This window comes from Notothenia rossii, assembly GCF_949606895.1.
Source record: "Notothenia rossii genome assembly, chromosome: 12".
Taxonomy (NCBI): Eukaryota; Metazoa; Chordata; class Actinopteri; order Perciformes; family Nototheniidae; genus Notothenia; species Notothenia rossii.
The window spans coordinates 7309501-7336821 of NC_136911.1; the positions used below are offsets into that span (position 1 = coordinate 7309501).

At 40.4% G+C, this 27321-nt stretch overlaps 3 protein-coding genes across 11 annotated transcripts in view; 2 read left to right on the forward strand and 1 right to left on the reverse strand.

The window, feature by feature from the left end:
* On the forward strand, window positions 1-20528 carry LOC307026482 (copine-3-like). 4 transcript variants are annotated; one of them, XM_079661873.1, is made up of 17 exons: window positions 1-345; window positions 1254-1444; window positions 1606-1785; window positions 1896-1970; window positions 2064-2135; window positions 2356-2436; window positions 2604-2693; window positions 5134-5232; window positions 5333-5419; window positions 5616-5675; window positions 5858-5991; window positions 6160-6214; window positions 6508-6559; window positions 6908-7041; window positions 7203-7439; window positions 7526-7640; window positions 8355-8495. In XM_079661873.1, the coding sequence occupies exons 2-16, from the start codon at window positions 1286-1288 to the stop codon at window positions 7634-7636; spliced, it is 1626 nt and encodes a 541-aa protein (XP_079517999.1). In that variant the 5' UTR covers window positions 1-345; window positions 1254-1285; the 3' UTR covers window positions 7637-7640; window positions 8355-8495. The 4 variants fall into 4 exon arrangements, with proteins under 4 accessions (XP_079517999.1, XP_079517997.1, XP_079518000.1 ...); XM_079661874.1 differs by lacking the exons at window positions 1-345; window positions 1254-1444; window positions 1606-1785; ... (12 more) ...; window positions 7526-7640; window positions 8355-8495 and adding exons at window positions 9826-10144; window positions 10710-10861; window positions 11303-11482; ... (12 more) ...; window positions 17977-18089; window positions 19107-19246; XM_079661871.1 differs by lacking the exon at window positions 7526-7640 and having other exon boundaries at window positions 2-345; window positions 8355-9520.
* On the reverse strand, window positions 20525-24033 carry idi1 (isopentenyl-diphosphate delta isomerase 1). Of its 4 annotated transcripts, XM_079661881.1 has the most exons (7): window positions 23907-24033; window positions 23167-23303; window positions 22052-22224; window positions 21875-21967; window positions 21628-21758; window positions 21429-21533; window positions 20525-21352 (listed from the first exon to the last, which is right to left on the reverse strand). In XM_079661881.1, exons 2-7 carry the CDS (start codon window positions 23298-23300, stop codon window positions 21140-21142), a joined length of 849 nt encoding a protein of 282 aa, XP_079518007.1. In that variant the 5' UTR covers window positions 23301-23303; window positions 23907-24033; the 3' UTR covers window positions 20525-21139. The 4 variants fall into 4 exon arrangements, with proteins under 4 accessions (XP_079518007.1, XP_079518005.1, XP_079518006.1 ...); XM_079661879.1 differs by having other exon boundaries at window positions 21875-22224; XM_079661880.1 differs by having other exon boundaries at window positions 21875-22224; window positions 23946-23967.
* LOC307026484 (WD repeat-containing protein 37-like) overlaps window positions 23330-27321 on the forward strand; it is a 17577-nt gene continuing 13585 nt past the window's right edge. Inside the window, exons 1-3 of one of the 3 annotated variants that reach the window (XM_079661876.1) lie at window positions 23330-23844; window positions 25053-25312; window positions 27127-27223. In XM_079661876.1, coding sequence (XP_079518002.1) covers window positions 25160-25312; window positions 27127-27223 — 250 coding nt within the window. In that variant the 5' untranslated portion in view covers window positions 23330-23844; window positions 25053-25159. Of the gene's footprint in view, window positions 23845-24109; window positions 24257-25052; window positions 25313-27126; window positions 27224-27321 lie in introns of those variants that run through there. The other 2 variants (XM_079661877.1, XM_079661878.1) reach the window with 2 other exon arrangements.

Genomic DNA, 27321 nt, shown 5'->3' on the forward strand with positions numbered 1-27321 from the left:
CGGATCCTTTCTAGCCATAACCGCACAGGGTGGAGAGGTCTAGCGAGCGAGGGAGAGAGAGCGCGTGCAGCGGTCTGCTTGCGCACGGAGCAGGAGTTTTTTGAGAGAAAATATATTTCTCTGTGCTCAAAAATGTTCAAGTGTGCGCTCAATCGCATTTCTATGCTCAACATGTTTCATTGCGTGCTCAGGATGGAGGCACAAATATAACGCCATAAGGGACGGGTGTCCCTCTAACTGGAAACGAGCGCACTGGCCCCCGCCCACCACAGCCAGCTCCCATTCCTCCTGTCATTTCTGCCAACAGCAAACCACAGCCCACAGCTAGCGTATGTAGCTAACAAGGTAAGACATATAAAGTGAAACTACTATTGACATTATTCTGTTTTAACTGTCAAAATAAATATAACGCTAGGTTTTAAGTTAGTTTGCTTACTTACTGGAGATAGGCGTACGTTAACGTTGCCTTTTTTAGTTACTTAAGTATCATGTGACATTAAACGTTAGCTCAAAGCAAATAGGCGTCAACTCGTTAAAGTAAAGTAAGATACTCCATAATAACAGTTTACATACATGTATTTTAACAGCAATAAACGTGCATAAACATATTTCGAATCATCCGCCGATGTAACGTTGACGTTAGCTTACGTTGGTAAAAGCTCCGACAGCACGGTCCGTTCTTTTCTGTCCCATTAACGTTACCTTAAGTTTCCTTAACGTTGCTAAGATGGCTTTATCATGAATAGACCATATATGACAAAGTTGAGTGTTTGACTCTAATTGTTAATGTATCCAATACAAGCTTCAGCTAACTCTAGCCCCCGTATGGGACAGTATCATCCGGAGAGCCAGATGAACGTTACCTCACCGCTGGATGGCACTCCGTTTAGCGTTTGATAAATCCTACATTTAATGAAATGTGTTGGCCGAGTTAACTATACAAACGTAATGAATCATTACATGACTTCTATGAAATGTTGCTACACATTTTTATTGATAAACCAATGGATTTTGATGCAGTTTGGTGTGTTTGCTTGGTCCTCTTCGTAGGCTGTATCTGCCAACCAAGGAAACTATTTGACAATCTAAAAGTATTAACGTCAGCTAGATAAACAGGACGATGAAGCAAGTGTTACACAAAAAGCATATTTCTACTGCTCTCAGTATAAGTCAGTCCTAACTTGAATGACTGGGTGTGGCAAAATGTTTCCTTTCAGTTTTTTAAGATTTGTATCTGTGTTTCTGTGTGTCAGTTTGTGTGTGAGTGTGTTTCTTCCAGGCTGTCATGGCAGCAGTTGGTTCCCCAGGGCCAAAGGTCCCTGAATGTGTGACCAAAGTGGCACTGAGCATTTCCTGTGAGAATCTGCTCGACATGGATGCATTCTCAAAGTCTGACCCTCTGTGTGTGCTCCTCATGAACTCCTCAGGGGCTCACTGGTGTGAGGTAAGCGTGTTTAAAAAGTTGATCTAAAAATTCAAGAAATATCCTCATTCTTATGGATCTATTTGCTGTCATTTTGGACATGTCAGCACCGGCTTTGAGTCAAAAGAGTTTCTGATTCTGTATAAAAAAATGTATTTTTTTATCTTTTGTATCTGTTTTAGATTGGCCGGACAGAGAGAATCATGAACTGCTTAAATCCAAAGTTTTCCAAGAGTTTTGTCGTCGACTACTACTTTGAGATGGTGCAGAAGCTGAGGTTTGAAATGTACGACATTGACAGCGAAAACTGCAGTCTGCAAGATGCAGACTTCCTGGGAGAACTGGAGTGCACCATGGGACAGGTTAGCACATTTGCCTTATTCTTTTTCTGTTGAATTATTATTTTAGATTTGTGTTGAGGCTGTGACATATCCAGTGATTGTGTGATTCAGAAAAGGGTGTTTCTGTCCAGGTTGTATCCTCAAGAAATATAACAAGACCACTTGTCCATAAGGACAAGAGACCTGCAGGGAAAGGGACCATCACTGTGAGTCGTATTGGATTTAAATTGTCAATAAGCCAACTGTCATAATTGTCTTATGCGGTTATTTGTAACACAATGCTGTTGCATGTTTTGTAGATATGTGCTGAAGAACGAACAGACAACAGGGTGGTGGATTTTGAAGCTGAAGGTAGAAAACTGGATAAAAAGGTATTGATTGCTTCGGAATCAAGTTTCAAATATTGTATATGAACCTACTGGAGTTAAAGATGTTGAAATGATCATAGGGTTATTGCTGAAAGCTTTGTACAGCCGGATGCATTATTCATCCATCTAGTGTGAAACACGTTGATATAGTGCTCCCCAACACTGAGTATTATTGGGTTATTTATTTATTTGAACCTCCTATTATTTTCTTACTTATTTCCAGGATTTCTTTGGCAAATCCGACCCTTTCCTGGAATTCCACAAACAGACAGAAACTGGATGGCAGCTCGCTCACAGGACAGAGGTACAGATATACTCACTGTGTAGCATGCTTCACATCATTACTATATATCGTGCCCAAGGATACATGGGCGCATAAAGTCATAACCAGAATGTGTATTGACAGTTTGGAGTTTACAGTTGATGCATGTCACCTTTCAGAGTGTTTTTTTAATCTGTACTGTCATGCAGGTGGTGAAAAACACCCTGAACCCAACATGGAGACCCTTCCGCATCCCGCTTCCGGCCCTCTGTGGAGGCGATGTGGAGAGACCTATAAAGGTACACACACACATCCACTTTGACTGTAGGGAATTGTGAATGATGACACGGCAGCCTTTATCTGCTGTCAGTCTTTCATGCTGGCGTATTATCAGTTTTTCATTCAGTGATGGATTAGCTTTGCTGAATAAATTATAATTTGTTATAGAAATTGTTATTTATTATGTGTTATCCAATTTTCCTTTTTTAAATATCACAGTTGTCGTAATACACCTATAGCAGGTCAAGCCTATTTCAAAAATGTATATATGGTGTGTTTTTTCAGCTCCACTGAACGTCAACAAGGAAAACCAAACATTTTTGATCACTAATGGAATTTAATTTTGTTCTGTAAGATCACCAAAAGACTGAATCAAAACCACAATAGAACCCCCCGGCTATGTTTCCTTGATTGTCTAGATAAGGACATGTTTTTTTTTTAGCATTTAGTTTATGTATTTTGTGTTTTCTTTCCAATCTCTAACCCTCTAAAAGCACACTTGTCTGGAAGAGCTGCTTCCCAGTCTACGGTGAAAGTGAGTTTACTGTCTCCAGCGTGAGTGCTTCACGTGTAGGGTGCAGTGTCTGTGACAGGACAAAGACCTTTACACTCTAGCATCTATCTTACGAACTTGAGGAGTGTGGCTTGTTGGTCAACTTACCTGTTGAATGATGCGAGTAAAGTGAGTCACTGGTTGAACATTGACTTTTGTCAGACAATGGGGCACTAGCATGAACTCAGAATAAGAACTTAAAGTATGTATAAAGCTACATTTTAAGTCAAAGTAGAACAAAATCCAAGGCGCTGAATAGGTATTATGAGGTTGCTAATTTGCCTTTCTACATGGCATATACAGCATATGTGTTATAAAAAACTGATCTCATATTTCTTTGATCATGATGGGATAAATCAGGTATTTAATATTGAATATATTTGTATGTCAAAGGATATGAAATGTATATATAACCACAAGTGCTAGTGGCCTACTAACATAGCATACTAATTTAAATAACCTGATAATTATGTATTCACAGGTAAGTCGACCAACAGATTTTCCGTAAAGATAGATACCTTTTTTACTTATTCATGAGCTTTCTTAGATATCCACCCTGTAGACCAGGGGTCGGCAACCTTTTTGATATGAAGTGCCATTTAAAAAAAAAAAAAATTGATCAGCGTGCCAACGATCGAGAATTATCAACTGGGGGGGGGGGGGGCGGGCGGTTGAGGAGCTTGACGCTCGTGAACTATCAGCAGGAGGGCGGGGGAGCCTCGTTGAGGGGAAGCAGTGTGTGGACCTGTCAGCGCAACTTACATGATGCCGAATTTAACACATTTAAATAATTGGTTTAAACGGCATAATAATAAGGACGATCGTCCGTTCTGTGATTCTCCAGAGCACACATGTTATGATATTAGGGTCATGCAGAGTGAGATGAAATCGCTGTCCCTTTAAGAGAGAGAGAGAGAGAGAGGGGTGTGGCTTGTGCATGTGTGTTTGTGGATGGCAGAGCGACAGTGAGGGGGGAACGTGTGTATGTTTCTGGAAGTGAAACGAGGAAGCAGAAAAACACAGGTCTGTGATGTATTTTGTGAAACAGAAGAACAGCTAAATAAATGCAACGTCCTCCCAAGAAGAGCTCGCCTCTCTCCAGTCATTTAAGCTAAAGTGGGTTATTGAACCTGAAGCTTGTTGCTTCTGCCCTCCTCGACTACGGTGTGGGAGCCGACAGGAAAGTGCAACACACAGATGGCCAGTCCGCCCCTTTGTAGCATATTATTTCGATGAGAGATGAGCAGATCGCCACTGGGCTTTCAACTAAATACACAGCCACGCAAAAACTGTGGCATTTGTACAGCTCCTTATGGGTAGGCCTAGTGCAATAAGTGAAGTGCTTTCCTCCGTGGTGAAACGATCAGCACTGCACCACGGAGGAAAGCGGCAGAAAGTCACCTGGAGATAAAGAGAGCGGGGCTGCGTTGCGTGCATGGCTTCCTTCTGCAGGTAACGGGGAGACGCGCTCTGGCGGCGGTCTCGTTAAGGATCCGAAAATACAATTAAAATATTTTTGCACACTTATTCCACTTATTCCTAGTGTGCCACTGGTTACGGTGCCGCGTGCCAGGGGTTGCCGACCCCTGCTGTAGACTGACTGTAGCATCACACAGTTTGTTGCTCCATGCTGTGTCTTCACCTTTCTTTTTCCTGTTTCCTCAACAATGAAATCACCACTGTGTCTCTAAAAGGTAGTTCCCCTTCCAGTAAAAGGCTTGCGTGTGTTTCTCTTAGATTTCTCAATATCAGGGTGTTACATCTGTACTTCAACCCCAAAGCATGCTTCTGTCTCATCTGCTTTGATGTTCAAACACTGATGATAGTTAAATAAGTAAAATACAAATGTTTGCTCAAGAGAATTGACTGGATTTGTCTTGTTTCTCCTAACTGTCTGTCTGTCTCAGGTGGATTGTTATGACTACAACAGCAACGGATCTCATGATTTTATTGGATGTTTTGAAACAACACTCGCCCAAATACAGCAGGGATCACAAACATATGCGGTGAGATCTCTCGCTCTTTCTTGGTGTTTTGGAACTTATTGGATGCATTAATAAAAAAGGGTCTCCCTGACACTTGGTATTGTGTTTGTTCTCTTCTCAGGCCGAGTTTGAATGCATCAACAGTAAGAAGAAGCAGAAGAAGAAAGGATACAAAAACTCTGGTGTTATCGTTGTTAAAAAATGCAAGGTATTTTGGTTTTAAATAGATTTTTTATTACGTAACAAATACTTTCATTTGTTTTAGTATATGCGTACTCCATCTAAAGGAATTTGCAAGAATAAAAGTGGTTAACAGTACTGCAATGCTGTAGCTGATCATGTAAGTTGTGATATACATGTTATGAACAGGTAAATAATATTTTGTTTCTAAAATGTCTTTACAGATAGTCAAGGAGTATACCTTTCTGGATTACATAATGGGCGGCTGTCAGATTAACTTCACTGTGAGTACTACACATGTTTTTGAATCCTACAAAAAAACAACTATCCCTGATATTTGCATTATCTGTTGTTTGTACCGTTCATATTGAGGATTTGATGTGTTTAGGAAACAATAATTATGATGCTGTGATAACATTATCTACATTTTTACGAGTCTGTGTTTTTTCCATCCACCCATGGCCAGATTGCGATTGACTTCACAGGCTCCAACGGGGATCCCAGCTCCGCTCAGTCCCTCCATTACATCAACCCTCAGGGCTATAATGAGTACCTGGCTGCTATCTGGGCAGTGGGTAATGTCATCCAGGACTATGACAGGTACATAGATTGTTATATATAAAGTATCATGGTGGTATGAGAAACAGGGCATGGATATAGCGTGTACATCTCTTATTTTCCGTCATGGCTGAATGGAGCTTTGAAGAAAATTAACATTGAAAGTCTGCGGCTCGAGTCTAATCCTTTGTTGTGTTTCACTTCCTGTAGTGACAAGATGTTCCCAGCTTTCGGATTTGGAGCCCAGCTTCCTCCTACGTGGCAGGTGATTATTTGTTTGGGTTACAACTTGCTTGAATATTAGTTTAGCACTATCTCCATGTCATAATTTAATTTCTTTATACATGACAAAGCGTGTCTTGGATGTATGTAAACGTTGGTGCTGGATCCAGCCTTATAATTGATTGCATGGTACAAAACTAGCATCATTTACAAAATGCTGGTTAGATTTGAAATCCTTATCAGCCCAAATAATTAAATGTTAACCAATTGAGTGGAATATGTCTTGGCCGGCAGACCAAAACATGTAACATTGAACCCGGTTGTTTGTGTTTCCAGGTCAGCCACGAGTTTCCCATTAACTTCAACCCAGCAAACCCATTCTGTGAAGGTAATAATAAATAGTCTTTAGATAACGGGACATGCATATTTTGCTTTTCTCAGAAGTAGTGTGGCGCTGTACAACATGAGAGCATTTGTTGGAACGTTTGGCGTTTGATGTTTGAAGCACTGACTGATAAGTCAGTCAGGAGAACATTTTGCAAACAAATAGAGTTAAGCAAAAAATGGATTTGCAGCTTCCAATCACTTTGTACAGAAACTTGATTTGGCAGTTTTCCTTCGGCCCATACATTGATCTTCATGTTGCAGAGTGCTATCTATTTCCAATCATGCTAAGTTACATGGAAATATATATCAAATAATGCTCTAAGATCTGTATTTGTGTTTTTTTTTCCAGGCATAGAAGGTGTGGTCAAAGCCTACCAGTATTGCCTCCCCCAGGTGAAGCTTTACGGTCCCACAAACTTTTCCCCCATCATCAACCATGTGGCCCAGTTTGGCAAGCAGGCCATGCAGCAGGAAACTGCCTCTGTGAGTCTAATATCTGCCAAAATGATGGCTTTTGTATGCAAATCTAGCACGGGATGACACAGTCTCAATCAGTTGTTCTTTTCCACACAATACAAGGTGAAAACCCCTTCCCTTTTTAAATATAATTCTTGTTTTGTTCCTTTTATGTCAATAATCCACAGCAATACTTTGTGCTGCTGATCATCACTGACGGAGTGATCACAGACATGGACCAGACTCTCAGAGCCGTCGTCAACGCCTCTCGTCTGCCCATGTCCATCATCATCGTCGGAGTAGGTGGGGCGGACTTCAGTGCCATGGAGTTCCTCGATGGAGACGATGGATTTTTACGCTGTCCTACAGGCGAGACTGCCATACGGGACATCGTGCAGTTTGTGCCATTCAGACAGTTCCAAAATGTAAGCTATCTCATAGAGGAAAGTCTTTGTAGGCACATTAGCTTCGTTAAAATCATTAAACAACGTGTCTAAATATCTTATTTCAGGCAGGCACTGCAGCCCTTTCCCAAAGTGTACTGGCAGAGTTGCCTGACCAAGTGGCCTCCTTCTTCAATAAATTTGATCTGAAGCCCCCCAGCGAGCCCACTCCCTCGTAGAAATGTAGGAGCACCCGCAGCGTTTCACTTACCCTTTGTCCATTCTTCTTCCACGTATTAGTTCAAAGCTGCATGTATAACACTAGAAGCATAGTTCTACAACCTAGTTAGCTTAATTCACCAAGCTGTTTATTCCACTGTTTTTTATAACCTTTCCATTTGACAGTATATGGGACATTATGTCATCACGTACTGCAGGGTGTGGACTGCTGAAAACTCTAACTGAAAAGTGCTCTTACAGGGCTTTTTTTGTGAGGGAGTGAGCAGACATTTCCTGGAGTGTCCACTGTGGTCCTGGCAACTGCTCAGTGCCTTAGCTTTGAGATTTTACAAGGCACATAATGCTCCATACAACATGTAAATGGTTCATTTACATGTTGTTTTTTAGACGCATAAAAAAAAAAACGATATACGATGGGACTGTACCATATTTACTTTTCTTTTTGTTTGTCGTCATTTGTTATGATCCTTAGTTTATACAGGAGCGTGCTTCGCTTTGCTCACAACAACTGACAGTAGACTGTTATAAATGAAGCTCTGAACTATCCAATACAGCCCTAATATAACATAAACATGAGATACAAGCTGTTTCCCCGTCTGCTGTCTTTGTCTTACGCTAAACTAACGAGCCGTATCCCTCGTGTTCAGATATAAGCACATTCAGCTGTTTCCCCTGCCGCTGACTCCTCGTAATTCTCTCTCTACTCCCTCTCTTTAGGCTCCTCAGGAAATGCTGGCTCAGAGCGTCTTGGCAGAAGTCCCGGGTCAGGTGGTGAGCTTCTTCAACAGCGTGAGATTGAGACCACCTCAAGGAGACACACCTCTCCCTGACCCCGCAGCATCAGCACCCCCCCCGTGATGTATTCTCAATATACTACATGAGCATGCACCATCAAGTCTGGGACTCATGGTATGATTTGTAAATACTTGTATGCACTAATAATATAAAGCCATTATACACTGATACGGTATGCCATTTCTTAAATGTTTTTTAACATGTACTTAACACAGATGTATTGTTAATGTAACATAAGACTTAATGTGACACAAGTGCCAGGATTTTTAAGATTTAAAGTCATTTTTTATTTGGTTGTTCTGCACCATCGTTAAGGCATTCATTGAAACTAGTGTGAATTGACTGGAGGTCTTTGGTTTTTGTGTAGTAACCAAGTTAGCTTTTACCAGTTATTTCATTAGTCCACATAAAATGTAGAATGTCTACATGAAAGGGCTGGAGTAATTCATGTGTTCTCCTTGTTTCTGCTAATATTTCCTTCATATTTTCAATTTTTTTACTATGGCATATTTCAATTGAAATCACCAATCTTGGACAAAGCCGTACTATTAACACAATGCAACAATGTTTACATGATTGATCCATATATAATGGACTAATGCGTTTACCTAAACAGACAAAAACAAAAAACATGTCCTTGCTACTGTTTTGTTCTTCATTTGGTTTCTTCTTTTTTTTTACATAATATTAGGTGATGTGAATGTTAATCAAGAAGAATCCCTATGAGTGATTTAATCATTAGAAAAAGCTTAATTTGGTAAATGCATGTCCAGACTGATTTACACCAGCAGTTCACCATGTCTTACCTTAACTGGCTGTTATAAATAAGGCCTGATTTCACTTAATGTATGTGTATTTGATACTGACTGATATTTAATATGTGTTACATATTTTACGAGTTTACTATGATTGTGTGTAAATATGAATTGCAAAGCATGAAACAAGATCAAATTCAATCTATATAACAGAAAGCTAAGCAAAATATTTTATGTAAATGTGAACATTTGAACTTTTTTTGTGCTACTGCCTTCATGTCATGACATAAAATAAATATCGTATTTTCACTAAGTAGTGAATCATATTCCTAATCAATGTTGTGCATTCTTAAGTGATTATATCGGAACATCATAAGAATACGTGTTATTGGAAGTGTTAGTACTGTTAGTAGTAGTACAGGCAGGCAGTTAGTATTTCAAATTCATCGTAGTTAACTGCACTAAAACTTGTTTTATTTTTGTTATACTATTTTTAAAGGTACCCAATCTGATCATTTACCACACTTCCGGTTTTCCAGTTATTACTTCAAAATAAAACTTACAAAATAGACATACAGATTCGCACTGTGACCACAACAGTCGGAAAAACTTTCAGGATTGTACCTATGTGGACCAGACCAAGGATCCATGACAACTTTCAATTAAAAAGAGTCAGATAATTTAAAACATAATCCGTTAAAACTGAGAGTCAGGAAGTGTACAATTGCGGCATGACTGTCTGAGTTCTTGTTACAGGATTGTTGTGCTGTGTCGTTGGGCGTATTGCTTTGCATGTTGAAGGCGGAGCAGCTACAGAGGATCTAACGTTAAACGTATTGGTGATACTTTTACATTGGAAAGGGCGAGACCAACCTGCTAACCGTAAACTAGCTTTAATATTTGGACATAAACACTACCACTCTCTTCTGTGAGACCTACAACGCTTCACATCTAACGGTACGTTTGAATTTACTTGTCTGCGGAATGTAATGTGCTGACCAAAGTAGTGGCCAATTTACCAATAAGCATTTTAGATACTAGCCAAGTTAGCTTGCTAAGGTTAGCTGTTGCACTTTCTCCTTTGCTCTTATCCTCCCTACCGGCTAACGTTGAACGTCATTATGTGTCACATTTTCCACAATACGTTACTTGTTGTTGGCGTTACTGGTTCACTCGAAAATGTCTGAATGAGGCACCACACTTTTGTATATATTTGTATGACGCTAGCTCTTCTCTATATTACATGTTTGAAGCGCAGCACTGGCTAAAGCCATGGTAAAGCTAACTGTGTTGACAGCCATTAAAACGAATTATAACGTGCCTCATCGTAGTAGCGTCATTGCGAATTGCACACATTTGTAAAAATAACCGACTGCATGCCAACCTCACAGGGCTAACTAATCCTGACTAGCATCTTCACAATTCATACCATTAAGTGTGTGCGTAAACAAGCCTAAATAATACGTTTGAACATGTTATGTCCACACTGTTATGTCCCTTCATGTCTGTGTTGCTTCTCTAGCTCATTACCAGGCAGACATGGCTGCTACTCAATGTGTAACCAAGGTGGAGCTGACTGTGTCCTGTGATAATCTTCTGGACAAGGACATCGGCTCAAAGTCTGACCCCATGTGTTCCCTGTTGATGAGCAGCACTGACTCCCAGTGGTATGAGGTCAGTAGGATGCCTGAATCTGGATTTATTTTATATCAGTGAGCTTCAGATGTATTGTTTATATTATTGAACTGTTGTAAAAATGTCATTGGGTCTGAATCTCAAACATATAACACTCAATATTAAAAACCATGTATTATTATTATTATTATGAAAGGCAAAATTGTATTCCTATGAAAATCGTCTGGTTTAATTGAAAGGTTTTTAACCTAATTCATTTGACCTAGGTGAGGCAGTTGGTACTATTGCTCTTGCAACAGAAAATCACATAGCAGTGTTAATGGTTAACCCCCCAATGGAACATTTAGTGTTGAGTAAAGAAGTATTCACTCATCCATTTCCTGTTTCGCCAGTGCATATTTTCCAATACATCCTTCTTTTTTGACATATGGATCTCTTGAAATGTATGCATGACAGTTGCAATCCAACTTTTCCTAACAGGTGGGACGCACTGAGCAAGTCCAGAATTGCCTGTGCCCAAAGTTTGCAAAAAAGTTTGTCATCGACTACTACTTTGAAATAGTGCAGAAACTGAAGTTTGGGATTTATGACATCGACAATAAAAGTATCGACCTGAGTGACGATGACTTCCTGGGGGAACTGGAGTGTACGCTGGGCCAGGTGAGGCTTTTGGCTCTTTTTCTTCACACTACATGTATTTAAGTCGTCCTTGAGCTTCAAAAGACAATGAATACTTTAACTTTCACTTTTAATTTGGACATTTCTGATTCTAAGTTATCAACAGTAAAAGGGTTGTTGATAAACTGACTTCACAATCCTATCAGGCACATAGGTTTATGAGTGGTAGGATAACATATAAGAGCTATGATACACATCAATATTTACCATCTCTGATAAGCGGGCTGTGTAGGCTTTCTGTGTAACATGACCCCATATGTGTATTCTGCCAGTTTGTTTTGGATGTGGTGTGCCTCATCATCTGGAGGCTGCTGTTTTGATTACCAACCTATTTATTCAACTGCTGCTTCATCTTTTACCTCTACTTCTTGTTTTTGTAGGTTGTGTCCAGTAAAAAACTGACCCGACCCCTTCTCTTGAAGAAAAAATCCCCTGCAGGAAAAGGGACCATCACAGTGAGTGTTGGAGAGAGCCACAAATAAATATTGCAATTCTTTCCTTCTGTTATTTAATTGGTTCTCTATTGTGCTGTAGATCAGTGCAGAAGAAATCAAAGATAACAGGGTGGCCAATTTTGAAGTTGAAGCAAGAAAACTTGATAACAAGGTGAGTGTGATTCTTGCATTCCTTTTTACACATTTTAGTTCATTTTTCTAATTGATGTGTCTCATTACTTTCATAATTTCCAGGATTTCTTTGGGAAGTCCGACCCCTACCTGGAATTCTACAAGCAGACAGCAACTGGATGGCAGCTGGCTCACAGGACCGAGGTATACACAGTATTCTGATATCAATGTTTGATTTCTTTCCTTTCATAAATAAATCGACCCCTTTCCCAGAAGGGGATAGTACAACTCTATGAAGATAAACAGTTTGTATTACCTGGTCGGTTAAACTCCCATTTATCAGGTTTCATTCATTAGGCGCATTCACACCGCAGTACTTTTCCCACAAAGGTTCATGAGAACTTAGTTCATCAGAAAAAGTACAGATCGCGTTCACACCGGAATAAATCCCTGGGGGTGGATTAGGCAAATGAAGCCGCTGACGTCACTTCTTCTTCTTCTGCTTTGGGTTTACTGGCAGGCCGCAAACAACTTCACGGCGTATAATGCCGCCCAAAATCCCCGGCCGGAAGTCCCCGGTTGTTGGGGACTGGCTTCAGTAGAAGCTGCTGGGACTCCCAGCAGCTTCTACTGAAGCCTTCCGAGTAAATCGCCAGAACGCCGACACCTCCTCATCTCCACCCGCTCCCATGTTTTATTTTGTGTTGCCATAAATTAGTCTCTCTGCGTTTCTGCGCTGGGCTAATGCTAATAAAATGGTGGCTTCACAACACTTTTTGAGTTTTACGGGGCGTGGTTTGCAATCCGCCCAGCCAATCAGAAATATAGCTCTCTCTAGCAGGGACGGAAAAGGGGGTAAAAAGGTTCTCATGAACTCATTTTAGTTCCGGCTCTTTTTGGTGTGAACGCGACATTTCGGAACTATATCGGAACTAAAGTGGGAAAAGTACTCCGGTGTGAACGCGGTTATTGCTGTCTGTATGAAAAGAGGAACAACTGGTGATATAGCTGTGTTACACTCGCGTCCTTTGCAATGGCAAAACTCACATCTGTCTTACTGAAGAAATGATAGGAAGTCCCCCTCGCAACTCAAATGTTCTGTAACCCTCTTCCTGTGCTCTCACTTAACCGCTGCCAATACCACTGAGGCTTTTTATGTTACAAAAGAAATGTTCAATTGGATGTTGTTATTGTGTATGAAGGGAGCAGCCAAATCATGCTCATTTGTGCTCATTTTTGTGCATGATTAAATTCAAATCTATATAATTTGGTTTGAACCATATTTGCAAAAAGCAGGCTGTGATGCCCCTGTGGGTCCATCAGTAGAGAGGGTGTAGCTGTTCCGTCTGTGCTGCATTGAATCCAGTGATTGCGGTGATTCAGGGCACCTGGAGCTATTTAAAGCCTCTCTGCTCCTATCTGGGGGCTCTCTGCTTTCTCCTGCAGGCAACCGGCTCTGAGGAGTAAACCCAGTGTCTATTTTGACGTGTTTGTGCAAAAATAAACACCTTTTTATACCCGTTAATGTGTTGTGTCTCCTTTTTGTTGTGGCCTTCTGAGCCAGGTCGCAACACAGGGACACATCTGACAGCACCATGCTGCACAATACAGGAGCCTCAGACTGAACCACAGCCCACATTAGCTTTCATGCTGCACTCTCCTTCTTAACTGACTCAAACACATCAACCATTGTCTTGTTCTGGAGCTTAGCTTAACAACAATGCATCTGGGAAAGTGTACCTCTAATTATGGGGCACACTTCTTCTTTAATACTAAAAAGTATTTAATACATTTAAAAACATGTGAACATTAAATTAGACTTCAAAAAGGGATGGTTAAATGTGCTTTCAGTTGGACTTTGATAAATGTGTGCTGATAGGGAAGTCTACACCTGTATAATTTTCATTAATTCTGTCCTCAGGTGGTGAACAACAACTTGAATCCAACATGGAAACCCTTTCGCATCACCCTGCAGTCTCTCTGTGGAGGAGACATGGACAAACCTATAAAAGTAATTGCTTTTCTATCATAACAACTCGCACATCTGCAGTGTGTTTCTTACCCTGCTATGGCGTCCGTTGATAATGTTTAAGAGTTTTCACAGCAAACTTATGTTGGCTCTCAGAACATCTCAGTTTCATGATGTATATTTTTTAACTTCTGAAGCAAACATGTCAGGAAGGAGGCTGTTTTCAACTATACACTACAAGTGAGTTACCCAGTGTGTTACAGTCTCTGTCTTTCTTCATCTTGCCATCACTTTACGGGTGATGTGGTTGAATGGAGTAGAAGGGAGTGTGAAAAATACACGATGCCGCCTGAAATCTCTGGCCCGACAAGATTTCTTCATCCAACTTGATCGTGTCATAATACATTTGTCTGAAACTACACATTCTTCTTTAGTCATTTTACTGTCCACTCACACTAGTATATTACCTAGAATTAGGTTTTCAATCTCACTTGCATGTTTTCACTTCTACATTTGTAATTGTTGAAATAAAGGGTCAGTTCACGCAAATTACAAAAAAATGTAATAAACCATTTTGGTTTTATCTGCCCAGATGTTTTGGATCTGCATCCAGTCAAATACAATGGAGGTCTTTGAAAATATATTAAACTATAATATAATGATGCATAGACCTCGCTGTAAACACTGCTTCATTTTTTTCTAGTTTAGGTGAACTGGCCCTTTTCAGTGTTTTTGTTTTCTATATGCAAGTTATTTAACTTTTTTTCATTTGAATTGAATTTGTTTTAATCTCCACTGTTTGCTTTTACCTGTTTCCAGGTTGAGTGTTATGACTATGACAACGATGGCTCGCATGATCTTATTGGAACCTTTGAGACCACGATGACGCGCTTCCAACAAGCATCGCGATCCTCTCCAGTATGTGTGTTTACATTGTTTGGATGTAAAAACCAAATTAGAATATTTCCCCTTTATTCACTAATTGTAAAGACATTGAATGCTTCATCCTGGGTTCTGAAAAACACCAATTGAAAACACAATTTTCTTACATTTCAAAGACCTAAAAACAAACCAATTAATAGAAAAAGTAATGGACAGATTAATTAACAATGAACACAATTTTCCCACTGGTAATAACACCCTTGCTGTTGTGTGTTGTCCTCAGGCAGAGTTTGAATGCGTGAACAGTAAAAAGAAACAGAAGAAGAAAGGCTACAAGAACTCTGGTGTTGTGAGCGTGAAGTCATGCCAGGTATAGTTCTGTTTTTTGTGTTGAATGCTTGCGTGATACACCCTGAGTTAAGTAGTTTGGTTTTGAGATACATGGGCTCTTTCATAACATGGATCTCCATCTTTTAGGTGGTGAAGGAGTATACCTTCCTGGATTACATTATGGGAGGCTGTCAAATCAACTTCACCGTAAGTCTTGACTTGTGTATCAATGCCTCTCGTTAGTCACTTGTATTACCATGGCACAAACAAACCCTGCATGTCTTTTGGCAGGTGGCTATTGACTTCACAGGCTCCAACGGGGATCCCAAGTCTCCTCAGTCCCTGCACTACATCAGTCCTCAGGGCGTCAACGAGTACCTCTCTGCCATCTGGTCTGTGGGCAATGTCATCCAGGACTATGACAGGTATATGACACATACAACCCACATTCAAAACCTCATACAATATTATTATTATTAGTGCAAATTGGCTTCCACATTCTTTAAAGAATTGGCTGTGTACAAATATTTCCCTAGTAGATTCTATTTCTTTGTGTGCAATTTACCTTAATATTTTGTCACTCACGTACTAATGTTTTTTTGTCATTCCTGTGTAGCGACAAGATGTTTCCTGCATTTGGCTTTGGAGCCCAAATCCCTCCCACATGGCAGGTAAGACTTGCATTTAATTGTAAAAACTGCAAATGCACCTAAAAGACACAGCAGCTGTTTGCATGCAGTTTGAATCCGATATATGGTAGTTAGGCTCGTGAACTAACATCTGATGATATTGTGTTTGAACAGGTTTCCCATGAGTTCCCTCTCAATTTCAACCCGTCAAATCCATTTTGTACAGGTATGTAGAAAGATTGTTAGACATGTTACAACAAATATTATCTAGACTTTACAGAACACATGCAGCTTAATATACAAAAGTTTGCAGTGTGACAATCTCAAGTGTGTGTGTGTGTGTGTGTGTGTAGGCGTAGAAGGTGTGGTGGAGGCCTACAGGGTGTGTCTGCCCCAGGTCAAACTCTACGGTCCCACCAACTTCTCCCCCATCATCAACCACGTAGCCTGCTTTGCTAAGCAAGCCCTGCAGCAGACCACTGCATCAGTGAGTATTTCTGTTCATCCATCATCAGTAATATGACTGAAGGCTTCTATGACCAGTATAACTGCCCTTCATGCACATATAGACCCTCCATATTTCACAGATAAAGTAGATCTCCATGTATCATTTTCACAATGCAATGGGATGATTTGATAGAAGCTCAACCAGAGCAACAGGGATTTATGGATGTGGTGTTAAGAAAAATATCACTCGTCACCGGCGTGAGCTTCAATATCAGAATACATGTATTTATTATCCTTCCAAGAATGGAAGTAGTCATCACATACAGAGCTGCATGGGACAAATACTTCCCAGAACAGTGTCCTTCAGATGCTTTATATACAAGAGAGGGTGTTACAGTCACAAGATGCATGAATACCGGTTCAAAGCCGTATTCTATGCTTAGTTCAGATTAGCTAAGGCCTGCGTAAGCAATAAACATGACAGTCATATGTCTATCTCCATAGAGGCTGAGTCTTCATGTTAATAGTTGTCCCACAGCTATCATATGCCTAAAACAGATCCTGACGCTCTTCTAGGTAATCATACATCTGGTTACGTGCACAGCCACGTAGGGCCTTTGTTATCATGTGCTACTCTGATAGTAGAAGAGTACAGTCAGTATTTTCCCAACAAAAGGGATTGCCCATTGAAGCTATTTTCAGATGTCATTATATATATCCAATGTATTGCATCAGATGTGTCTGCTCAGGAGAGGCCCTACCTTGAGTTGTGTACTTAAAAATAGCTGGATACATCTGAAACCCTTTATTCCAGGTATCATTAACTTTTGACATAATGCCAGAGCTAAGTGAAATATTCATTCTAGTCAGTTTTAAATATTTACTCAGGTGTGTCACATGCTCTATTTCCGAGTGTCTCATTGTCCTAACTGCATGTGGATAGCGCCCATTGACAGCAGCTCATTAAAAATCAGGTTTGATGTTTCTAAAATACATTTCCTGACCTTTTGAAGGAATTGGAAGGGACGAATCTAGAACATCTTGATCATATCATATGACAATGTAAGAAGCATTTTAGTCTTTATTTAAAACTTGCCAATTAATAAATGATCTTCTTTTCAAAGCAATACTACGTTCTGCTGATCATCACTGACGGAGTGATCACAGACATGGATGAGACCCGCAGTGCCATCGTCAACGCCTCTCGTCTGCCCATGTCCATCATCATCATCGGAGTAGGGGGGGCGGACTTCACCGCCATGGAGTTCCTCGATGGAGACGATGGACGTCTGCGCTCTCAGACCGGCGAGACCGCCATGCGAGACATCGTCCAGTTTGTGCCATACAGGCAGTTCGCAAAGGTAAGTCACCGTGACAACACCTCTTGTAAAAATGATTGCTATACATTAGTCATTACATTTCAGAAAATTATCTTGTGAAATTTCTTTTAAGAACTGCATGCATTTCAGGCTTTTTTCCAAGCATCCCACTGCGTCATTTTTAAGTTAACTTGCTTCTAAAATTGCCAATCCAAACTTAATATAATAGTTCCTCCATCCAATGCCGGTATATATGCACAAACCCAAGGATTCCCAGCCCATCCACCTAGATCTCACTTAGCTTTGTGTACTTTGTGTATTTATCTCTTTTCAGGCGCCCTGCCAGGCTCTTGCCCAGAGCGTATTGGCCGAGTTACCTCAACAAGTGGCCTCCTTCTTCAGTTTATTCAAACTGAAGCCTCCCCGAGATCCTAGTCCTTCATAGGGGTACCCCAAATATTTCAGTCATAAAACCCTCCACCACCCTAGTCTTTGCTTGGCATACATGATTAACCGCCTCACCGCATGACTCATCACATGTAGTGATTGCTATCCTCATTGTTTTTTTTACTTTGCTGTGTTCCTTTCCACATTTTCACCTCTGTTTTGCCAAAGATCATTCGTCAGCTTAAAGCAGTGGTTCTCAAACTTTTTCTGTCAGGCCCCCCCTTTGGATAAAAAAAAAAAGTGGGGCCCCCCCAACACAAATAGTCAGGCTCAGTGGCGGCGCCGGAGATTTATTTTGGGGTGCTGTGGGGTAGCTTGACGTTTCATAGAGGGTGAACCACTGGCTTAAAGTAAGACGGTACAATGCATGATGTTGTACTTTCTGTCTTTTGTCTGGTTTGATAAGATGGATCAAGTTTCGTGTTTTTGTTTAAATTGAAAGCGCTCTCCAGGTCACTAAAACACACCAGTTAGGGATTCAGTTTTCAGTCATCTATCTATTGGAGAAAGTGCTAAAACAATAGCATGATATTTGCAAAAAGTGTGATTTTTCTCGGATTAGAGGCCTTTTTTCTAGACCTATCCCACAACTAAACTACTGTTGGTATGGCTGGTTTGTTTAATGCACGTTTGCAATCCACAATGAGCACACAATCATCCAAATGTGTTCTGTAGTACTACACTACTCAGTCACTGGTCATCTATATGTCGTGACCGTTTGAATCTTCAGCTTGTTTCCAAAGTGAATTAGGTTGAAGCTTGACAAAAGTAAGAGGACAAGATTAAACAATATTGCTGCTGGTATTGCCTTTGCTGTCACTGTGCAAAATGACACCCTTTAATAATGATTATTTCAAAGGGTGGAACATAGCTCATCTGCATGACTTTCTCATCTCATCCCTGCTTCCTTCATTTAATTGAATCAGTTGTTATAATTATCACTTGATAATACATTCACATTTCTCATCCGTGTGCACCTCACTGTACTTTTTTAAAACTCTTCTTTTTACACTTCAGGGTCCTCGGGAAGCACTGGCCAAGAGTGTGTTGGCAGAGGTACCGGGTCAGCTGGTGGAGTTTTTCAATATCATGAAGCTGACTCCACCCAAAGCCAGTCCTGCACCGACCCCTGCACCGACCCCTGCTCCGACCCCTGCGCCGACCAACTGATGCTTCACGGAAACTAACAGACATCTCCTGCAGATTATAAGCAGATCCCAGCTTCAGCTTAAACGGCAATTAGACAAATTTCCTTCCTACACTTTCCTAACTAAACCTTTTTCTTTCAACACATTTAACAACGAGCACTCCACACTTTTGACCAACCTGTTTTTTTAAGTGTCAAAATAGACGTAGCTTTAGTTAGATATTAGCATCCATGTGGTCATTTTAGCTGTTACTCAGTGCAAGTGCAACTTAAAATCCGATCATTCCATAACTTTTAAATAATAAGTTATTGGGCAGGGAATTACTTATGAAAATAGTTAGTAGTAGTAAAGTAGTCATTTGAACTGCACAAAGATTTAACCATTCATTGTTTTTACAAGATACATATGCAAAATACATTCACATTGCAGAAACATTATATTTTTTTAATTCATCATGAGAGTGCGCAGTTTACTTTTATTTCCGTTTGATGGCTTCAGCACCAGACTCAAAATAATGCTGTTAAAGGCATTAAGATGACCTTTTAATTACGGCATCAACAAACGCATGGGAAACTGGTGTGATAGTAAAATATATCACAAATAATTTGTATATCATTAGCAAAATGCCTGCTGCACTACTAGCATAATCGTGTACATGCATTATTGCCAAGTAGATATGTAGACGCTGCTGTTTTGGCACATAGAGAACATATTGCCTTAATGTTCTCTGATGCACATGCTTCCCTATGCACTGTGAGGTTTAACCTAATGAATGCCAAACTCTCTGTAGTTATAGACCTGTGTAAACCAGAGCTATGTATACCTTTAAGTATGAAACTGAAATATTGTGATCGCTACAAATTAGTAGTTCGTTATGAGGTATTGTGCCAGTCATCACTCAGTTAGTGTAGTTTACCATTATGCCAGTTTGCACTTTGACTTCCACATTTAGATTAACACACCATTGGGCCGTTCCCTTCACAATGACTAACAAGTAAGGATTTACTTTTCCAACGATATGGCCATCGACCTTTGATTTACTATGTTTTTATCTTATTTCAGTATTATTAATTTTCTCCTGGAAACTAGATTTAGTACTGATTAATGTAATCTTTGCATGTCGAGTACAAAACTGTTTGTTACAATTTAATTGTTGTACAATGAAAGCTATAAATAAGCATCCGATGTATCGGCTTTAGTGCTCTATTAGAAATAGGTGATGTGCCTTAAGTGTTTCCATACAAAAAGTGCAACCCCCCCCCCCAATAAAGCAGCTCTTATACAATACAAATTGAACTTGAATTTTATTTAACACTTTAATGCAATTCTACAGGGTGATGCCAAGGTGTTCTTTTGCCATCATTTCACAGCCCCCTATTTCAAAACCACAGCCGTCTTCTGCCAATGAACACAAACACTTTGTGTAAAAGAGTGCAAAGGTTGTTCATTGAAATCATTGACAATATACAGAAGTGAGTTGTTGCCGAGACATCCCATCAGTACTTAGATTCCTCTCAACCTAATAACCTGGACTCAGGCACTTAAGTTCTTGTATAAAAAAAAATAGCCTTTTCTCAACATTGATATGATTTATTATTCATCATAATAACATGATGTCTTTCTGTTGAGTCTGTAAATCCAGAGTGTAGCTACTCAGAATGGATTATATGATGTATTTTTTTCAAAATCCTTAAGACTAAGAGTCACTTTACTTGCATCAGTTCACATGCGTATACCTCAGAGCTACAAACCGACATTTCCTCTGGCATTTAGCCTAGACAAACATTCTACCTTTTCACTCTAAAAGTATTTCACCTGCTACTACCATGGCAACACATAGCCAGTGACACAGCTTTAGGGTTTGAAATGACTGAAGTCATGGCCCCATGCTGATTGATTTATTTACATGCGGTGGATTTTGTTGTGATCCATGAACTGTTTGAGGTTGTGCAGGTTGTCCCACCACTTGAAGAGGAAGGTCTCTGCGATGAGGCTGAACCAGGGTGTGATCTCCACTTCTTTGCGCTTTGCCTTCTCCAACATCTCCTGAAGCTCCTCCTTGCTCACATAGCAGTGGGTTTTGATCTCATTGGGGTCTGGACTCAAATCCACATCCTTCAGAAGGACAAAAAAGAGATGTTATCTATGATTTACAAAGACGGGCCAGATGTCCTAAGTCGAACAGTGCTACCTTCTGCATGAAGAGGATGTAGTCGATCTCATGTTCTCCCCACACACCGTCTGACTGGGCTTTGTAGTGTATCCTTGTCAGATAAGTCATTTCATCTGGTGTCACCTGAGGAGCAACAGGAAGTAAAAGGCGATCAGATGCAAGGAAAGATTCCTCTCCCAGTATTTCAGGAGTCAGGATTTCAACACATGCGGTTTACCTGTTCCATGGGGATACCCAGTTCAGCCTCGAGTCTCCTCTGAGCTGCTCTCCTCACTCCAATTGCGTCCTTCTCCTCCAGCTCACTGTCTATGTGTAAAGGGTGACTGCAGCATGTGTTTGTGAAGCAGCCTACGTACAGACACAGGAGAGGGTTAAACATCAGTGTTTAATCATCTTGCCATGCTATATTCACCCATGAGTATTTTTGGAAATGGTTAAACTGGGGGTATACAATTGTCACTGACCTGGAAAAGTGATTTTGGCGTCAGACCTCTGTTGTAAGAGCAGCTTCTCTTCACTGTTGAAAATGAACACGCTGAAAGCTCTGTGTAATAGACCTAGAAAGACAAACCATTTACTATAAGTACACATTTGAAACAAGTTATGCACTTGAGGCGAGACAGGTGTGTCCAGATAGGTACCTTTGTCAATGTTAGCATTCAGGTGGCAGTTTTTCTTGGTTTCTGCTCCAACTTTGTGGTCGTTCTCGTCGATGACGATGCACATCTCGGCCAGAAGCTTCACCTGCTTCTCGTCCAGGTGGTCTGTGGTTATCTCAGGCATTCTGACAGCTGACTGTAGGGGTTTTACCTCACTGTACAGGGAAGAGGAGCAGTGTGCAGAAAACATTCATTGAATGCATATTTTCCAAAGTGACAGTCTTGAACCTTCAGTAACACAGTAGGTAGTACTTGACCAACAAAGCCAACTGCTGTTCACTCGTTTTTCTGGAGTTTTCATAGAAAGACTGAAGAAAACTACAAGATGCAGTTGAAAGCTCTGGGGAAAAAAACGTGTTAGTGGACCCTGAGTGCTTTTCAAGTTTAGGACTGAACTTTCATTTTAAAATAGGGAGTAAATCAAAACAATCAAAGCAAAATATATTTAATGGTGTGGTTTCTGCAAAAATATTGTTAGCAATACATAACAATTACATTTAATTACATTGTAATTACATTTACAGAAAATGCAATATGCCCTTATCAACTTCATAGTGAAAAAGCTTTTCATATTGTTGATTTAGTCAAATACTCAAAAATTGTAAGAATGTGAATATTTATACAAAAAATAGCAATGGTACCATTTCAGGCGCTTTACTTTAGGTGGGCGTTAACTATTAAACTTATATTTTGATACAGCATGCCATGCTGCCATATATCTTATCTTGTGAGCCTTAGTTTTACGTTAGAAATGTACATGTTAAAATAATATTGCTGTCAATGCAGCTTGCCTTGATGTAATGTTTGTAATGTATACCGTATTGAAGAGAATATTATCCAAGCGTCGAGTTGCTATTGTAAAAGTGTGTACTTTAATACGCAAACCTATGAATACAATGCTTGTTAAATAAGAATTTGGCATGACTTTATTTCATGTGAGGCAATGACATTTATCCGAACTATTGAGACAGGTTTTAGTTTAGCTCAGCTATCAATAGCACAAGCAGCATGTCTTAGCTTAGGCTTATCTCTTGCTTTGCTCTTCACAAACGTAAACAATGCCTTCTATAAACCTACATTAAATAGCACTAGCTTACCTTGAAATAGTTCTAACGCAGGAAGTGTAGATATATCTTTGCTCAACTCTGGAAGCACCAGGTACGTTTGATTTAGGCACAGGGTTCCTTTTGGTGGAAACCATCCGTAGCACCGCCCACACTCCCCGCACCATCGCCTGACATAAACAGAAAACCAATCACAAGGTCTGAGCGGGTGGACGAAGGTAAAACCCGGAGAGTATTTCACTCAGGTAGGACCGGAAGTTACGTTGCTGATGATACCTGTGGACTGAAGTCAGGGCAGCCAGGCAGAGGGTACACTTTGGTTGAGTTTTCAAATGTTTTATACACATTAACTACATGCTTATGATTAATTAAACCCATATGTATTTTATTATACAGCGTAGGGGTTGTAACAAATTATTATTATTATTATTATGGATCCATGCAACAATTGAGAATCTTCTGTGATGGAGGAAGTATGTACATGGTTCTAAAGTAAAAGTACTTTGTTCATTTAAATGGCCACTCTAAGTGTATATCAATATTGTAGTAAGTCTCACTAATGCATTAACAAGAACCCATTCAGTGGAAAATAGTATGATCTTAATGTCCCGTTCTAAGTAATCCACTTCGTGTCTTCCTTCAGACACAGTCAACACGCCATCATACCACTGCACAGCCCGCACCTTCCAGGCCTCTGACATCTGAACATAAGTATGCATTGATTGCTACATAAACAACCTACTGAGAAACCGATAACACGCTTAATTACTTACGAAACAATTTCCCTGTTTCAAGTGAACTCAATGTCGTACTTTGCATGTGTCTACGACGATATTTCAGAGCCAAATACTGTGGTCGAGCCACTTAGCTTTCACTGCCTGCTTCTGAGGTCACTGGTTTTGATTGGATGATTTAGCATCGGCGTCACTGCCCATTGGCTTACACAGTGCAAACACAAACCATGTGATACGGAAATCGGTGTACCAGTAAAATACGTGATGTGTCAACATTCGGATAAATATTTTGATTCTGAAATTGTCGTTATTGTCCACTGTCAATTCGCCGAAAAACATGTAACGTGACACGTCGATAGGTTTCCATATAATCATACCGAGTAAGGAAGGTTAGGCTGCTGTTTTTCATAGACGGTAGCTAGTTGCCGCAATTAGCATCATATGTGAAAGCTAGCATGCGCTAGCTAGCTTGTAGCTCATTTTGCTTGTAAACCGCCTTTCTGGCTGTGAATCAGTGACAGTGTTGAGTTTCTTCCTTGTTTCGTAATATTTCAGATCATATCGGTGAAAGGTCACACGCCTAAAGTGTACGGTCACATGGCATGAAAGCTGCGTTACATATTTGTATTGCAAGCGATACGATAATTGTCCACGTACATTTTCCATGGGCAGTAATTACTCAGCGTTAAATACACGGTTTCAGTCTTGCATAATGCTATGCTAAAATATGTTGTCCATTGTCCCATTGACTATAATGTTAAATGTGGCGCTATGCCATGATAACAAGAGCACCAACATGCACAGTCCGAACATGTGTTAGCATGCAACGACCTTTAAGATACTGTCAAATGTGCAACAACAGTGGGCAGTAGTCAGTAAGATTAATTACATTTGAAAAGAGGTTTAATTGTACTTACTGTACTTTTTCAAATGTAGAATTTCTAAGTTCAGGTTCTAAAAATTGCACGTTATATTTATAAGCAACGCCTGCTTTCTTGACATGTGACCGCATTAAATGTTGTTTTAGAGCAGCAGGTACCAGGGCAAGACTGTAACTACTAAGCACCCTTAATCTAAAATATCTAGTTGAATTACTGTGTATTAATGCAGGGAAGGCGTCCTTTCACCTTGAACTGTTTCTGCAGTGACTGTGAGCCTGAACTTCACTTCCTTTTTTAATTTCAGACAGGTGGTGATAACATACCAACCTACACACGAGCCAACTAGAGAGCCTTTGTTTACCTGCCTCTAAGGTGAGCGGGGAGGGGCAGGGCCACCGTACGGTAGGAGGAATGCCTGTGGAGGGCGGGAGCAGCAGCGGCTCTGCTTCGGCTGCCCGCCACCCAAAGCAGAAGCGCAAGGCTCACAGTTTGTCCATCCGGCGCACCAACAGCACCGAGGAGAGGCCAGCAGGCATCCAGAGAGGAGACATGCTGGAGGGCCAGGTGAGCGACATGCACAAACATCTGGCATTTCTTGCTTTCTCACACACAAGCACACTCTGACAGTATTTTGGCATCACATCATGCTTATAAAACGTGTGAGAACATATTTTGAAATCCAGGCGCACAACGTTTATTTTGGACGTGCCCCAAAAAATACATACCAGAATGTTTTTCGTTATTAATTAGCCTTTTCTTGGTGATGTTTTTTGTCATGTGAGTAAAGTACCAGCCGGTTGAGCAGCATTGCTTCTATTTTGTACCTGGTTTTGTAACATTCATAGCTCTATACTGCTCTGTATTTACGAGATGTGGTTTCTCCTCTCTGTGCAAATGGGAGGGTTTTTTAGGCATCTCAATGAATTTGGATTCAAATGTATTCAGTTAAAGGGTCAATGTCATCTTGATTTGGCATTTTTTGAACATTTCGTGTGCTGCATTTACACGTGGTTAATGATTTATATTCTTATTTTTTTAAACAAAGGGATCTACTGTGACTTTTTAATCCCACTGGTCCCGTCAAGTTAGTGATTAACTAACCAAACGGGTTATTTAAATGAGAGCTACAATTGATTTTTAAACACTTTAGGCAGGCATTTCCTGGTGCAAACCAGTTGCTGTCAAGTCTCGTTTCTATTGAGATAATAAAAAGCTGTTGCTGTTTGATCAAGAACATCCTGGTTATTACTGTTGGGAGTTGGCTTAAGGGTGACCCTATTTAGAGTTATCTCTGATAAGGTCTTCTCGATTATATCATCATGTATTTATACTCATGGGAGATTTAACTGAATGAACGGCAAAACATTGTATTTGGTGCGTTATTTTCTTTCAGATGAACTTTCTCTGTTAGACAATGTTCGTATATCATCAGCCCTTAAAACTAGAGCTCAGTTTGCACCGGCTTGTTACCTCATCAAGTTTTAATATGGGCCGCTTGTCCAAGGCTGATTAGTCTTTTCACCAGGCCTTTTTGTCTATTGCCAAGACATGCTGGCTCTGTTTATGTACCTAGTCTACCCCCCAGCAAAAGTTCCACATACACAGAATGCAGTTTCCTTCCATCAATGCTGTCATTATTAGCCAGAGTACATTGCAGGTTTTAGGGCCACAACTAAGCAGCTTTCTAAAAAGCAAACAACAGGCAGCCGTTGTGAAGTGTGTTTACATGAGGCTCCCACAGAATGGTCAGGCGGTTAACGTCACTCTCGCAAACTCTTTGTCATGGACGTGTGCCAGGAGAAAGAGTGACAGTCAAGTGTTTGGTTTCCACGGCTTTCTGATGGCTAGAGAAAGCAGCCGCTCTTAAGGCGAGCTGTCAAATGCAGCCTTTGGAACCTCTTGTTTTTTTGGCAAGCTTTTTACGTGTCTTTGGATGTTAGTGTGGTGTAGACTGGTGGTCAGATAACTGGGTGCTTTTATGAGTTTACCATGGAGGTGAGTCAGATGAAATGTGTTGGTTGGACCCTGGCTCTTGTTATGTAGCTCAAATTTTGGATGAGATTTTACGCAATTGGTAGCTGATTAAATTGCGTAAACACAGAGGCTGTGTTTGACATGAGATTTATATAGGTTGCTTTCGATTTGTTTGTTTTCCAAAAAATGTTGGACCTGTCAGCAACATTCTCTTTTGATGGTTCAATTTTGAACATTTGAAATGCTCAGATTTGACCCACTATAAGTAAAAGAGAACACCACACTGCAGAGGGATATCGGGGGAGGACGACTGCTCCATACACCAATGGGATTTGTAATGTATTATATGTCAGTTTACCATCAGGTTCATTCAAGCCTTGTTCTCTCCTGCTCTGCCTCTGCAGGACTCTAAGCTGCCCCTCTCTCTACGGCACAATCTCCTCGACCTTTTTGGCCAGATTGAGCGAGAGTTTGAAAATCTCTACATTGAAAACATTGAATGTAAGTATCAGATTGAGAGAGTGCGACAAATGTATTCCGATTGCATTTAGATTTCTATGAAACATACCTTGCTGAATTGATCTTCAGGTGTTGATTGA

What these genes read in the sequence shown, in the direction of transcription:
- idi1 (XM_079661879.1), bottom strand. Translation starts at nt 23,300, where the DNA reads ATGGTGCGGGGAGTGTGGGCGGTGCTACGGATGGTTTCCACCAAAAGG. An exon ending in CGCCAAAATCACTTTTCCAG is followed by an intron (nt 21,759 to 21,874) that starts GTCAGTGACAAT and finishes GTCTGTACGTAG; the next exon opens with GCTGCTTCACAAACACATGC. An exon ending in TGGGTATCCCCATGGAACAG is followed by an intron (nt 21,534 to 21,627) that starts GTAAACCGCATG and finishes GTTGCTCCTCAG; the next exon opens with GTGACACCAGATGAAATGAC.
- LOC307026482 (XM_079661871.1), top strand. Translation starts at nt 1,286, where the DNA reads ATGGCAGCAGTTGGTTCCCCAGGGCCAAAGGTCCCTGAATGTGTGACC. An exon ending in AGGGATCACAAACATATGCG is followed by an intron (nt 5,233 to 5,332) that starts GTGAGATCTCTC and finishes TTCTCTTCTCAG; the next exon opens with GCCGAGTTTGAATGCATCAA. An exon ending in AGCTTCCTCCTACGTGGCAG is followed by an intron (nt 6,215 to 6,507) that starts GTGATTATTTGT and finishes TTGTGTTTCCAG; the next exon opens with GTCAGCCACGAGTTTCCCAT.